Source organism: Squalius cephalus (genome assembly GCF_949319135.1).
Source record: "Squalius cephalus genome assembly, chromosome: 22".
In the NCBI taxonomy this organism is placed as follows: Eukaryota; Metazoa; Chordata; class Actinopteri; order Cypriniformes; family Leuciscidae; genus Squalius; species Squalius cephalus.
In genome coordinates this window covers 19,264,567-19,279,352 of record NC_137143.1, presented here as the reverse complement: position 1 = coordinate 19,279,352, position 14,786 = coordinate 19,264,567, and the positions used below count along the sequence as shown (strand labels likewise).

Below are 14,786 nucleotides of genomic sequence, written 5' to 3'. Positions count from 1 at the left end.
AACTTTTTAGTGGATGTTATCTAAACACATTGGATCTCATTCACTAATAATTGTGCGGATTATTTCGGATTTGTACGCACAGGAGAACTTCTCCCGAAAAATCTCCGCCTAATTTCCAGCGCATGCATACGCACATGAATTTATTCTTAACATCGTTCTAATGTTAGTGAATTTGGAGTATTATAAATGAGCGGCCACGTGCACAAGGTTAGTCATTAGCATAAAACACGGCCAAACCATCTCCATATAAAGGGAATTCCGCACAACCTTTCCTTTAAAGACTTTAGTCACTCTCGCCAAACATATGCCACTCTCTGAAGAAGCGCTTTAGTCAGATCCTCGAGCAAAGTGTGTCATTCTCAAAACCGGTTTAAACACAAACACTTTTTATACAGACCCAGATTACAGACCTCTCATTAGCCAGCTGTTCATATGCATAAATCTGAGTTATTCAGAGAAACCTCGCAGCTGAAGCTATACCGCAGCTTTTCTTACTGTTTAACTGTACCTGTAAATATGATGAAACGCATTTAATATTTAATTAAATTGTATTATTTATTAATAATATAATATAATTATTAATATAATATAATATCGTTGTGTTGAGATGAAATAGGCTATAACTTCTAAACACAATTGCAAGGCCTCACAGTGAAAGTGCTTTTTGGTAAGAACATATGTGGTATTAGTTGTTCCTACATTTTTCATAAATTTAGAATACAAAAGTATGAACGTTTTTGGTGAATCATTATTTGTTTGTGAAAACGTTCCTATGCAGATTACGTGCACACATTTGTACATACGCATGCTTAGTGAATAAGAGTCCATAATGACAAAAACAAAATTGGTTTTGCCAAAGAAAGCAATTCCTTTTCTTGACAAATAATTTGCAGTATAAAAATAAAACAATATTGCAAAATATTGTATTAAACTTAGCCAAATATTTTTCTCTTAATCTCTTAATCTTTTATCTCTTAAATTGTGGTGTGAGTGTGAAGGGAGTAACAGCGATGAAAAAGTGACCTGAGAAGAGTCAGATGATTGAAGTTGACTCATTACTGTCTTTTTTTGAAGTGTAAAAGCTCCAGTCCCCAATCATTGTAATTGCATGGGGATAAACACATTATTCAGAATTTCTCAATTTATTTTCCCTGGTAGAAAGAAAGTAATTTGGGTTCGGAACAACGTGAGGGTGAATAAATGCTAACATAATTTAAATTTTTGGGTGAACTAATCCTTTGACATTTGAGAAGTTCCACCTTCATCCAAACCCATACACACACACACACACACACACAGCAGCCGTGCATGAGGAGAGAGGATGGGAGATGTATCAGATATAGCCGTCATCACAAAGGTATCCGTGAAAGGGGAACGAGCTGTTAACACACGACATACATCACATGGTTTTATTGCTCTCCTCTTCAGGGAATATCTCCTCTCAGATACTGTCACTTGATTAAAGCTAGCTTTATAGCAGGTTGTCAGTATCACTCAGGATTTTCTCTGTGGCTTGTGCTAAGTAAGGCCTGTCTACACACACACAGACACACAAATTCAGAATTCTCCTGTCCTCTTTTAAACCTGCACAATGAAGAGAAGATGACATTTTCAATTTGTCACTATCCGCAAATCAAAGACCAGTATCACTAATGCACCAACATGGTGTTATATTTGACAGTGATATGCAACGTTGTAATGAGATATTCAAAGCAATAACTGTGCAAATGACATTATTACCCGATAAAAAAGAACACGGAAATCCTATGTCAAGTCAGAAATGAATGTCAAAACCATCACAGATTCAATTATCCAATCAATTTCTATCAAATCACAAGATACAACAAGATGGTGTTGAAAAGGAAAGATTTGATGCTGAGTTTGTGTTTGTTTCATTTGCTCATACAAATTCGCTTTTCTTAAGTGTGGGCAATGAGATGTGGTTTTATGGTAAATTCAGTGTTATAAAAAGATCTGAAACAAGGCCAAAAATAATGGGTGAGATAAATTTGTGATTTTGTGTATCTCATTTTAAATTTTGAAACTCTTTAACCACTAACAGCCCAAATTTCGAACACTAATATACATGATCTTGCATGCAGTATACCGTATATATAAACCTATTCAGATGGGTATTTTGCACTTCACAGGTGCACGACTTTGGTTTTAAAAAAAAAAAAACATGAGAAAATTACCTCATTACCTAAATTTGTTTTTCTCAGGGGTCCTTTGAAAGATCTAATTACACCTCAGTAGAAATATCTAAATATGTGTAAGTATATTATTTTTAACATTCTTTTATTTAGTCCTTTGTGATTTACGTTAACCACACCTAAATTTAATGGAGATATAAAGAAAAAAATAAATCAGCAAAAGGAGTCTGATGCCAGACATTGCTCAGAATGGCCCTTATAGACATTGGGAAAAAAAATAGGGATTTAGAGTTTCAAGAGGTTAAGTTTCGACCTAAACAATATTTGAACATGCTAACCGAAATGCTAAGCAGGAACAAGTACCTCCAGAGTGAAAGACAAAACTACGTCAGACTTGGAGAGCTGATTCTCGTCCTCTTGACCCATGTCAATGATGGAGGTGGTGTGGCCTCTCTTGAGCTTCTGTAGTTTGAACTCTCCACCTTTAGAAACTGGCATGCTCTCCAGATTGGCCATCAGCAAGTTCACTGAAGACTTCAGCTCCTCAATGTACATGGCCTCCATGTCCCTGGACACAAACTTGGGGAACCTGCCAGCCTATTCAAGGTGTTAAAGAAAAAAATAAATGGCCAAGAGGGACAAAACAAGACATCGAGACATTTTGTGCCTTGGAATAGGCTACTTTATATGCATAATTGTATGAGATTATAACACATACTTTTGTGAACTGATCAGCCATTTGGAGTCGTCCATCCAGCTCTCTTCTAATCTGGGCAGCCTGTTCATCAGGATTATCCAGCTGTAAGACACAAACATTTTAATGCATTTAAACTGACACTCCAAACACTTTTCCTCTGTTACAAGATCAACCTGTGTCTGACCTTCACATTACAATAAATATTGACAAAATATCAAAGTTCAACTGAAAGGTCAACATTTTCAAACGCTCACTGTATATACATGAAGAACAATTTATTAAGCGTTCACAAAAGGCCAATATAGATCAGAGACAAAAAAATTAAAACACATTCTCTTCAATAATATTAAGCAGCACAACTTTTTACCAAGTTGATAATATGAAATGTTTGAAAATAATATGAAATGTTCTGAAGGATCATTTGCCACTGAAGACTGATTAATGATGCTGAAAATTCAGCTTTGCCATTACAGGAATAAATTAATAAATCAAATAAATGCAGCCTTTGGGAGCATAAGAGACTTCTTTCAAAAACATTTTTAAACATCTATTGACCCTAAACTCATGAACAGTACTGTATGTATTTAACATAAATTAAAACTGTATAAGATACCAAGACTTGTTTGCAGAGAATACATATTGAATGAAGTTTTAAGCCTAAATCATTACATTTTGTTAGATGTACCATACCAACCATATCAAATAAACCTCAAGCAAACTATATTTAATATCTGAATGTGGCTTTCTGCAAGCCTCTATCCCCTACATGCACAGCTCTGTCCATTTAAAAGCCTTCATTAGTCCTTTCTAGCAGGACTGTTATTAGATTAGAGGCCAAAATCCATGAGCCATTTGTCATCGTGTCACTGTGAGACGGTGACTCCGGATCTGTTAAAAATAGAAGCATGAACTTCTGATCCTGACATTAATATTAAACAAGATTAAAGTACACTCAAGACAAACTATCTGTATTTTGTAAAATTACAAAATATGCATGCTTATAGATTTATACACAGATATCTGAATACATTTAAGGACATGTATGTTGCTACACATAAAGCTAGCATTACTTAGCTATGATATGGGGAAAAATACAATGGAAGTCAATGGGGTCCCATCAACTATTTGGTTACATTCTTCAAAATATCTTCTTTTGTGTTCAGCAGAAGAAAGAAATTCATACAGGTCTGTAACAACTTGAGGGTGAGTAAATGATGACAGAATTTAAATTTTTAGGTGAACTATCCATTTAAGCTGGCACTGAGCTCTCCAAACCAGAAAAATCATCCGGGCTAAGAATAGGATGGACCTAAGTATTTTCTTTAATTAGCTAGCTTCATATTTCCCTCATTTAAAGTCCAGCTAAAAAAGAGAAACCATAGCTGGCAGCCTGGATGTTTAAAAATCCTGTTGCAAAAACCAAATTTTTCTTTTAATTTATCGGTTTATGATTCAAGACCAAAAGATGTGTCTTTAAATACCCTGCATGTTCCATGTTAAAGAGATTTGAACTAATGGTGAGTTCAGAGCCTTACAAGGGAGGAATTGGCCAGTCAGTTGCGTTGTTGGGTGGAGGGCCATCTGGACAGGTTGTGGCCGTGGGGTCCCCCTTCCTGACTCCAGCTGGGCTAAATTCAGTACTCAAAAAGCTACAAACACCTACACCCTTTCATGAGGATTCCTACACACTCCTTTACACACACCAATGCTCTCATACAGAATAATGAGTGCATGTAATTGTGCAGGCATACACAATTCAAACACATGCTCACTTCATTCATGCATGAATTCATGTACACATTCTGTCAGCATACAGTATGTACAGACACTCGCATACATGATGCCAATGTGTGAGTGTTTTCATAATTAAATGCTTAATTTTACTGCACAATACCAGGACAGGTGTCAAGACACAAATTAAGCCTCATCCAAGATCAAAAATATTTTCCACAGAGAATACACCTGTGCTATGATTACTAGATCGGCACTTTGGTGTCACGTTGTTCCAAACCTGTTATCTTCTGACTGACTATCTTCTGTTTTTTCACGAAAAAAGAGATTTTGAAAGTCAATGGGGTCCAAACAACATAGAACATTGATTTATTTTTTTCTAATTTCATGTCCAATAATGACATTAATAAAATCACGCAGGGCTGCAGTCTGCTCCATAAATCTATAAACTTTAAACTTTTTATTATTGACAGGAAATCTGGCTCATATTGTAGTTTAGTCTGCAACAAATCTCATTTCAACAGAGAAATAACTCTCATAACAACCAACGACTCTCATAGCAACCCACCATTCTATTGTGACACCTTTGTCAACCGGACAAAATAAAAAGGGCCTTATTTTAACAGCCTGAACTTAAAAACACTTACTGTAGTGAGTCAATGGCATAATTGTCACCTGTATAAAATGTGCTTTAGACTATGGAAACCCTAAAGAAACAAAGTTATTGTGTTATCACCTACTGCATTTTGAAATTAAAACTTCTGACCTTTGGGAACGTTAGTGGAAACTTTTTAGTTTTAGCTCCCAAAATATTTAGAAATTTACTTCAAAATTACACCTGCTAAATGTAACATGGCAACATTTATTATAAAAATATAAAATTTATTCCATTACGATCTAGGCTAAGCCTTAAACAAAACTGCTCTGACCGCTACCAATTTCTGCTTGGAATGATACCGTTTCCCCATAATGGCATTTTTGAGTTGCTCATGCTAACAGCGATATTAGCTTTTCAAGCTGAGACCGAGCAGCACAGCATGGTTCTCCTCCTGCTGCTCTGGTAGACTGAGCCAGTCAATGCTAAAGATGAATCGCCGTTCAGTCTTTATCACACATGCTCTGCTGCCTCTATTTGTGTTGACACTGCAATGACAAACTAGCTAACAAAAAATAAACTGCCACCACGGCCATTTAACTTCTCTGTGAGGCTTTTGATTAGGCCTAAATTTAATTATCTGCTCTGGCTTTGAGCCAGGCCGTTCTTAAAGTGAAAACGAATTTAAACCAGATGTACGGCGTTGTTTTAAGCAACCAACCATTCTATCTCGACAACTTTGACACCCTTGGCACTAGATTTAGAGAGGCTATATATAACCGGGAGTGCCATGACACATCATAACTTTGTTGAGATTTTCATGCACTAGTAAGGGAGCAAACTGTAATGTCATTGCCTGATGATAATCAGATTTGGTGTAAACAAGACATGTGTAATTAAATTAATGTGGCTAATCTAAGCCAGCCAAGGCTGAGAGATTGTCTGGCCTCTGAGTGTGTTAATGCCATGTGAGTGGAAGGTGAGACCAACAGAGAGCCAGATAGTGAAATGAGAAACAACAGTTTCTCAGAAATGAAAAAATAATAATAATAATGCAACCCAAAATTTAAATTCTGTCATTATTTAGACACCCTCATGTTGATCCAAACTAGTCAGACCATTTTTGTCCATGAAGAGAATCACTTTACAACTCCTGCCTAATTAAAGATATTAATTAAAGGTAATTAATTAGGCTACTAGCCACTAATTACATCTTCGACAGTGTAATTAGATTACTATACTAATTACTCTCTCTGAAAAGTAATCCATGACTTATTACTAATTACTTCTAAATATTCTAGATCCCATATCAACCTCGACCAGTTGAACAATACATGGATACACATGAAACTGCTCTTTTCATTTTTTCAAATAAACAATAAAAAATTGCATAAATTATTCTTTAACTGACTAAAGTATTAATAAGGAATTGCTCTATAGTCTTTACACATGATTTAGATCAATTACATCAGAAGTAAATTGTAATTAAATTAAGAATTAAAAGTAATCCCTTATTTTACATTTTCAAAGCAAAAGTAATTAAATTACAGGGGCCAGGCAGACGAAGAAGATGGAAAAGCAGTGAGAATTAGACATATGAGATCATCCAAAATACAGGAATCGCAGGAGTACAAAACATAACAGCTTTGGCTTAAATTTAAAAACAATACAGGACAATGAACTGAACCAAACTCAGGGCTTAAATACATAGGACTAAATGACTAACTTAACCAGAACCAGGTGTGCAACATAATTAGTAACCATGACCACAAATGAAGAGTGGGAACATGGGGAACAAAGGAAACAGAACACAGGAACAAACTATTCTGTAACTGATCTGACCCGTTTGACAAAGACTGCGACCCGAACCGCACCCACATTTAAACATGGTTGTCTCTCCTGAAACTCAGCAGTGTATACGTGGCCATTGGTCTTCTTAGCAGCATGAAAAATAAAACTTTTATTCAAATTGTAAATAGACTATACAGAAAGCGAGCAAAGAGTGATCCCTATATAATCACTGAAGTTGTCAATCAGTTCAATTCAGTGCGATTGGCTATAACACTCAAGGCTGCAAAACGTGTTGTAAATTGAAACCCTTGATCAGTCTTCAGAGCATGAACACAATTATGCACAGGATCGTTTAAAAGCAGCAGCCTATCAGCGTGTAGCCTACCTAATTGATTCGATTCGGCACTCACACCGCAAACGATAAGGTAGCCTAAATATTATTCAACCTGTTACATCAAGTATTAGCGGGTACCCAACCACATACAAGAATCATACCTTTGTAGCAATGGTAACTAAGATTGCAGGTTAATTGGCTAGCTGTATACCAAGCAAGCAGAATAATCAGCTAACAGCATGCTGTAATAGCAGGCTAATCAGCTAACAGCATGCTACAATTGCTAAATGGTTAGCTTGTGAGGTACCTGAAAGACAAGAATGACTACTTATAGATTTTTTTGGTTGAAATAAGATCTGACATACAAAAAAAAAAAAAGATTAGGGCTAATACTTAAAAGTGTCAAGGTGTCATTGTGTTCAGTGTACCATAGTACTGTATTTTGTAGCATATGCTTAAATCTAACAGTAGAGCACACTAACAACAAAGTCCAACTCTCCATAGATAAAACTAAAATGAAAGATTTTAAAGATGTTCAAGAGTGCTTCTTAAACTGTGTTAGTTAAATGTTTAGTCTGTTCGGTGAAGTTAGTTCTTCTGGGATGGAGGCAACTCAGTGGAGGGCTGATTAGTGTAGGTGTAACGGTGGTTAGCTTCCAAAACCGCATGATGGAGGCGTACAAAACTAGCAGGGGGTGAACTTCACTGCTAGACATCTGATTTCATGTTTTTCTGATTTCAAAGCACAGTGTTACACCCACAATACAAAACTGTAAAATTAAAGCAGAGTTATACAACTTTTTATTGTAAACATCTCTGCAACTGCAATCTTAAACCGGAGGAAAATCTTTAAAGCTCTCTGCTTCTCCAACCACTATAGGCAGCAAAAAAATTGGTTAGTCTTCACCAAGTCAAGAGTTAGTCAAGAAAATGGACTGAACATCTATAAAGAAAAAGTCAATATACTAAAATACTGATTCAATGAAATTTTTCTGTCAGTCTGCTTTTGAGGGCAGAAAGATAGTTTAACACAGGGTCACGGGTTTAATAACCATTACAGAAAAACCGACAGAGAACACTTACTATCAAGATCTCTAACGACAGAGCAAATTATTCTAGCTATAGGAAAAAACCCTGGTCTGATTGCCCAGGGCGCTGCTCCTGATCAATAGTGAGAAGATAATAAAAAGTGATCTATGCAGGTACTGAGCACAGGTGAGGGGAAAGTGGATCTTGACAAGCCTTGTTGAAACGAGAGAAAAATGGCTGCCATCCTCTTATCAAAAATGCATGTGATGAATCCGTGCATGAAGACAATTCTAGTGCAGGGTTAGTGCAAGAGGAACATGGCTATGAGCAAGAAAGCACATTATACACAGAGGTGAACACAGTCTCAAATTCAAATTCAAGAGTAATCACGCAGGCATCTGAAATCATTGGGACTTCGCAGATTCAACCTTCAGAACATTATAACTGTGAAGTGAAGAGAAAAGAAGTTTCCATTACTATGGACCCTTCTCATTCTCTTTATTGCTTTTTTAAGTTACTTCCATCAGGTAACTGGTTTAGAGCTCCTTTGGCCAAAAAAAGGCTTACATGAATTCTTTCATTCCCACTGCAATATCCATTTAAATAAGTATAATAAATAAGGTTAAATGGTTTATATTTAACTTTATCTTTTATGAATTTATGTTTAAAGGTGTACAATGTGACATGCATTGAATGTGAGCCTTTTTACCAAAGATACATTTCTATCATTGGTTGATAGACAAAGTTTTTGAATTTGAATGGGAGAGGGTTTCTTATGTTTGAACCCTATAAACTATGAGCATATTTTGAAAATATAAATTGGTAATATAGAGTCTGTGAGATGAAAGGCCACATCCCAGAAGCAATACTATAAAACAAGTGCAGCGTATAGCACATAAAAACCAACCGGGAGATATATATCTTAGCAATACAATATATATATTGAATGTGAGCCTTTTTACCAAAGATACATTTCTATCATTGGTTGATAGACAAAGTTTTTGAATTTGAATGGGAGAGGGTTTCTTATGTTTGAACCCTATAAACTATGAGCATATTTTGAAAATATAAATTGGTAATATAGAGTCTGTGAGATGAAAGGCCACATCCCAGAAGCAATACTATAAAACAAGTGCAGCGTATAGCACATAAAAACCAACCGGGAGATATATATCTTAGCAATACAATATATATTAACTGATCATTTTATATATAACTGAGACTCCCAAAATAACAAGTCAATGGATTTACAGTAGAGGATTTACAGTGAAAGAATACATATTATATATTAGAAAAAGTATTTCCTCCCAAGCTGAACCTCAAGAAATGTGTCACTACTTTATGAAAATAATACCATGAATTGAGAAGTAAAATGTTCCTTGATCTTTTGACATGCAAAAGATAATTGTACTATAAAAAGATCCAGTAAGATTCAGAACTCAAAACTTCCTTGTTAGTCCAAAAACAGCTTTTATTAAAACCAAGCTCAGAAAACGACTTGCTTCAGATTTTGTCACATTATTACGTCATAGTGCGACAAAAGACCACCTCTACAGAAGATCAATGCCTACTTCTACCTCTTTAGCCCCGCCCACCGATTCGAGCATGTCATGTAGTAGTACAGATGAACACAGAATTACTCCAGCAATAAAACCATAGAAACGTCTCGGAGGATTACAAGAAATGTTGAAGAAAAATTAACAGATCGTTATATCTTCATATCGTGATCTTCTGTTTTGTTATCAGTAAGACATTACAACACGTTTCATTTGAATTAAAACATACACTGCAAATGACAATGTATATGTATATGTTTTTCACTTTATTGAAAAGGATGAACTATGAAAAGCCCAAGAATGACAGTGTGACAAATTATGGTTCATACATTCATATTTCCGTTTACACGGAGGGAAGAAAAGTCATCCTTTGTCAACTATTACTGTGGTAACTCCAAGTACTTAATTATTTTAATATGCAAAACTGTTACTTAATAATAGCAGTGGGTGTTTACTTCCAAGTCTTGAATGCGGCACATCCATCAAAACAGGATAGTTTCGAGTGTTCGAAAGAGAGAGTCAAAACAGGATAGAAAATAGCTTCTAATTACTTTTAAATTAGGATGATTTTTTATGTAAAAATCTTGATAATATTATAAGTGGACCTCGGTTAACACAATAAAATAAAATTAATTAAAATAAAAAATAAAAAATACTGAAAAAAATGCAGTTCATGGCCCCTTTAAAATTAAATGTATTCATTTGATGGAAAAGCTGAATTTTCAGCATCACTACAATAAAACTCAATAAAACAGAATTTATTTGAAATATAAAGTTTTGTAACATTATTAATGTATTTACTGTAACTTTTGATCAATTTAATGTGTCCTTGCTGAATAAAAGTAATAATTCTTTAAAAAAAAAAACATCTTACTGACCCAAACTTTTGAACAGTAATGTAATTTAACTTAATTGTTTTTTTTATTAATATATAATGGATCATTTATTATGGCATTAATAATCAAATTAATAAAACTAAGGAACAGCCCTAGTTGGCAAGAAGCCAATAGGATGACATAGGCATAATGTTTATTCATCCCAAAAGGTAAGTGCACATATGTGTTTCATCCTTGTTTCATGTCATAATTCTGATGCTGCTATAAATCACATTTATAAAATCATCCTTTTCAAAGATCAAAACTTTTGCAAGGTGGTTGAAGCTTGTCACTCATGGCGCAACCCCTGATGGAGGCTTTGGCACCACAAATCTGCATGTAATCCCTGTCGGCTATGCAGCTTACCTGCCAGTTTTTAATATTCTAAGTATTTACTGTAGTTCTGCCATGGTGACTAGCCAATTCAATCCCATTACTCTGGCCACAGATTTCAGCTAGCGAGAGAGCAGATAACACACTTTGAACAATCTCTCTCTCTATCTCCTCAGTTAATTACTTTTTACCACTGCAATCAGCACAGGAGTGACAGCTTGTTAAGATACAGAAAGAGAGACAGAGAGCACACAGACCAGTCTTTATGTAGATGAGCGGGAATGAACAGACATGGGTGGAAGAAACACATGCGCACTTACAGAACATGTCCATCTCCATAATCAAGACAACTAATTTACTAGATCTGTAAATAATTTATTTTTATGAACTCTGGGAGCCACAAGGGTTCCTGGTTCAATTAATAAAATCATTATTCTCTGACATGATCTCATAATCCAGCCTGGAGCTAATATGTTCTTGCAGGTTGTGATATAGATGACCAAATGTGTCAGAGTGCAAGAAAGCAGCTCTATTATGTGATTACTGTACATTTCATCTAATAGAACCTGGTGACTGGTCTTTATAGCTACAGCAAATGACTTCCATGGTCAACAAGAGCCTTTTGCAAAATGGGTCTCTAACCATTTAATGGTTCCTTTTAGTATCAGTGCAAGTTTCTGAGAAGATGTTAAGCCTTGTGCAAGCACTGAAGTTTCAATAATGCAACAGTCCAGAGTGATATACTGCATTTATAACACAGTTACCGAATATAAATGTGTTCATCAAGAGCGTTTTTTCAGACACTGATGAAATATCTTGCTTAGAAACAGCATAAAGGTTGCTGTGATTTTGACAAGTAAGACATGTTCTGTTGATCCAGGAACAACATTCTTGACCAAAAACATAGTCCTAACCTACCCTAATCCCTACCCCTTAACCTTAATCCTACCCAAATGTCAGATGGAAATGATGGATGAATAACACTGATGTAGAACCCCCTAACCCTTGTTTTAAGCCTAAACTTGACATTAACTGGTTGATTGGAATGTTGTTCCAGGATCAATAAAGATGTTGATCCAGGAACATGTTCTACTTGGTGAAATCACGTTCATCAGTCAGGGTCATTGGCACCCTTGGTAAATATGAGCAAAGAACGTTGTGAAAATAAATGTAATCTTTCATACCAAAAAAATAAAAATAAAAATCACAAAAATTTAACTTTTCATTGTAGAAAACAATTGAAAATGGGGGAAAATCTCATTATGAAATGAACGTTTTTCTCCAAAACACGGGATCACAGTTATTATTATCCTTTTTACAACCTCCTTTTGCCAAGATAACAGCTCTGAGTCTTGTATAATGCCTGATGAGGTTGGAGAACACCTGGCAAGAGATCAGAGACCACTCCTCCAAATAGAGTCCTTCAAATGTGTATGTCCAGGTTGGTGTCCTCTCCTCTTCAGTTCACCCCACTCATTTTCTATAGGGTTCAGGTCATGGGACTGAGATGGCCATGGCAGAACCTTAATTTTGTGATTTAGTGACCCAATTTTGTATTGATTTCGATCCTTGTACAGATAGAAGATCCAACCATTGCCAATTATAAGAGGTCAGGTTTAGATTTTTTTTATCAGCTGGTATTTAATAGAAACTATGAAGTTTTGTATCTAAAACTATGTCCAGGACCTCCAGAATAAAAATAGGCGCACAAAATGAAAGATTTAGCCGTACATTTAACTGTGGGCATGGAGTACTATTTTATCCCTGTGTGCACCAATCCATCTTGTGACCAAAAAGCTATTTTTAGTTTAATCTGATCTGGTCCTGTTTGAAGTTCCAGTAGTATTTGGCAACTGAATATGCAGGAGTTTATGAGAGCAGAGGATTTTTTTCCCTTGAAACCCTCCCAAAAAACTTGTGGTGATGTAGGTACTGTTCAATATATTTTTTCGAGGCTTTCTGACCCCAAGAATCAACTAAATTCTGCAATTCTCCAGCTGTGATCATTGGAGAGTCTTTGATCACTCAAAAAATCCTACAGTACTTGTCGTGCATTAAGGCAATATAGACACATGCCTTCTTCCAGTCAGATTTGTAACACCTCCAGTTGATTGGAACGTTTCCCTGAAGTTGAAAATGGGAATTTTTTTCAATGCTATAACTATTTTCTTATAGTCACTTTCTATTTTGAGAAGCTCACTCCTTAAAGGCAGGGTAGGTGATTTGTTCCAGAAACTTTTTTTAAGCTGGTTGAAAGTCTCTGAAACATCCTTGATTGCTAATCAAGTTTAGTAGTCTAAATGTATTTACTGTATATGTACGTACGGTGGAAGTCAAATCATTCCAAAATTGGAATGTTCGTCCAATCATTGCATTCGGTCCGATGATAAAATGTCCTACCTGCCTGTCAACGTATGTATTTTCATACCTCCGCGAACCTGCTCGCTCAGACAACACACGTCATCAGCGCATTTAATGCTATGCAGAGTTAAACAGACGTCAGTCACCAAGCACCACAGTCACCTTTTACAGTTCCTCCTGAACCAAAACAATGAGCTTATGCTGCATTCACGCCATTACTACTGTAATTTGGAAGAGATGGAAACCCATGACTTTATACTCGGAGTGGTTCGTGACTCGAATTTATGCGTTTCAATGGCAACACTTTTGCTTTGAGACATGAGGTAGTTTAATGCCGTCTCTCGTGGCGCTTTTGTTTGCTCCCTGCTGAGTGCGTTCATGTGTTTTGAAGGAGGCGTGGCTTTGGAGGCGTTCTGAAGGGAGGGTGGGATCTTATGCTTTCAGAGCTTTCAAAAAAAAAAGTAATTGTGACAGCTCAGGTGATTGACACAAAGAAAAAGAGAGGGTGTGGGTAGAGACAGAGAAAGAGGTAATTATAAGGTTACAATGTGTAATGTATTCATGGGAAGAACAGCTGATATGGGCAAGAGAGTGATTAAAAGCCCTGTGTGTTTACGGTCTCCCTGACAACTACCTCAGGTCGCACAAAGGGTGCTGAGGTAGTTTCTGTCAAACCGCAATCGGCTTTACACGCACAGAACCTCAGAAATGCGTAGCCAGACATCAAACACGGACCACAGAGCACACACACATCATGGGCGCAAAGGGATTCGGCAAAGCAAAATGCAAACGCGTCCATGGTATTTATTTTCTGAGCTTTCAAAACTCATTGTGTTATCTGCATTTCAGAGAGTCCAGATAGCACAATGAGGTTTGATGAGAGTAAATGAGTGGCAACAGCTGTCCTCGTGGCACCAGCGTCTGCTCATTTAAGCGCCGTCTAAAGAAAAGCCTTTGAAAATGCTCTGTAGTTGTTTAGCCATTTCTGTGTTGATTTTTGGTTATGAGTAGTGTGTCTCTGTCATGAATGTATTCAAGTAGAGATGCCATTTGTTAAAGTGCATGTGTGCCTGTGTAGAACCACCACTGATTGGTCTCTGGTTTATATTCACTAACCGCAATCAACCAAAGAGTGCACATCCTGGTCAAGTCACCTTGCAGCTCCGGTTGTATTTGCTATTCATGCCAATTACATTAGATTAGGCTTTCATTAACCAAAGACGGGGCCAGGAAGACAAATCTCATTCAACAGAATAATGCTTCCTACATCAAGACGCCCACACCAAAACGCATATCCTGAGCGAATGGCTGAAATCAAATCAATTTGTTCC

General features: G+C 36.3%; 1 protein-coding gene across 2 annotated transcripts in view; it reads right to left on the bottom strand.

The window, feature by feature from the left end:
- The window catches only part of cadpsa (Ca2+-dependent activator protein for secretion a), a 128,466-nt gene that overhangs the window by 78,434 nt on the left and 35,246 nt on the right, over window positions 1–14,786 (bottom strand). For both annotated transcript variants that reach the window (XM_079857074.1, XM_079857075.1), the window contains exons 5-6: window positions 2,872–2,952; window positions 2,517–2,750 (exon numbers count right to left, since the gene is read on the bottom strand). In XM_079857074.1, coding sequence (XP_079713200.1) covers window positions 2,517–2,750; window positions 2,872–2,952 — 315 coding nt within the window. The remainder of the gene's footprint in view (window positions 1–2,516; window positions 2,751–2,871; window positions 2,953–14,786) is intronic.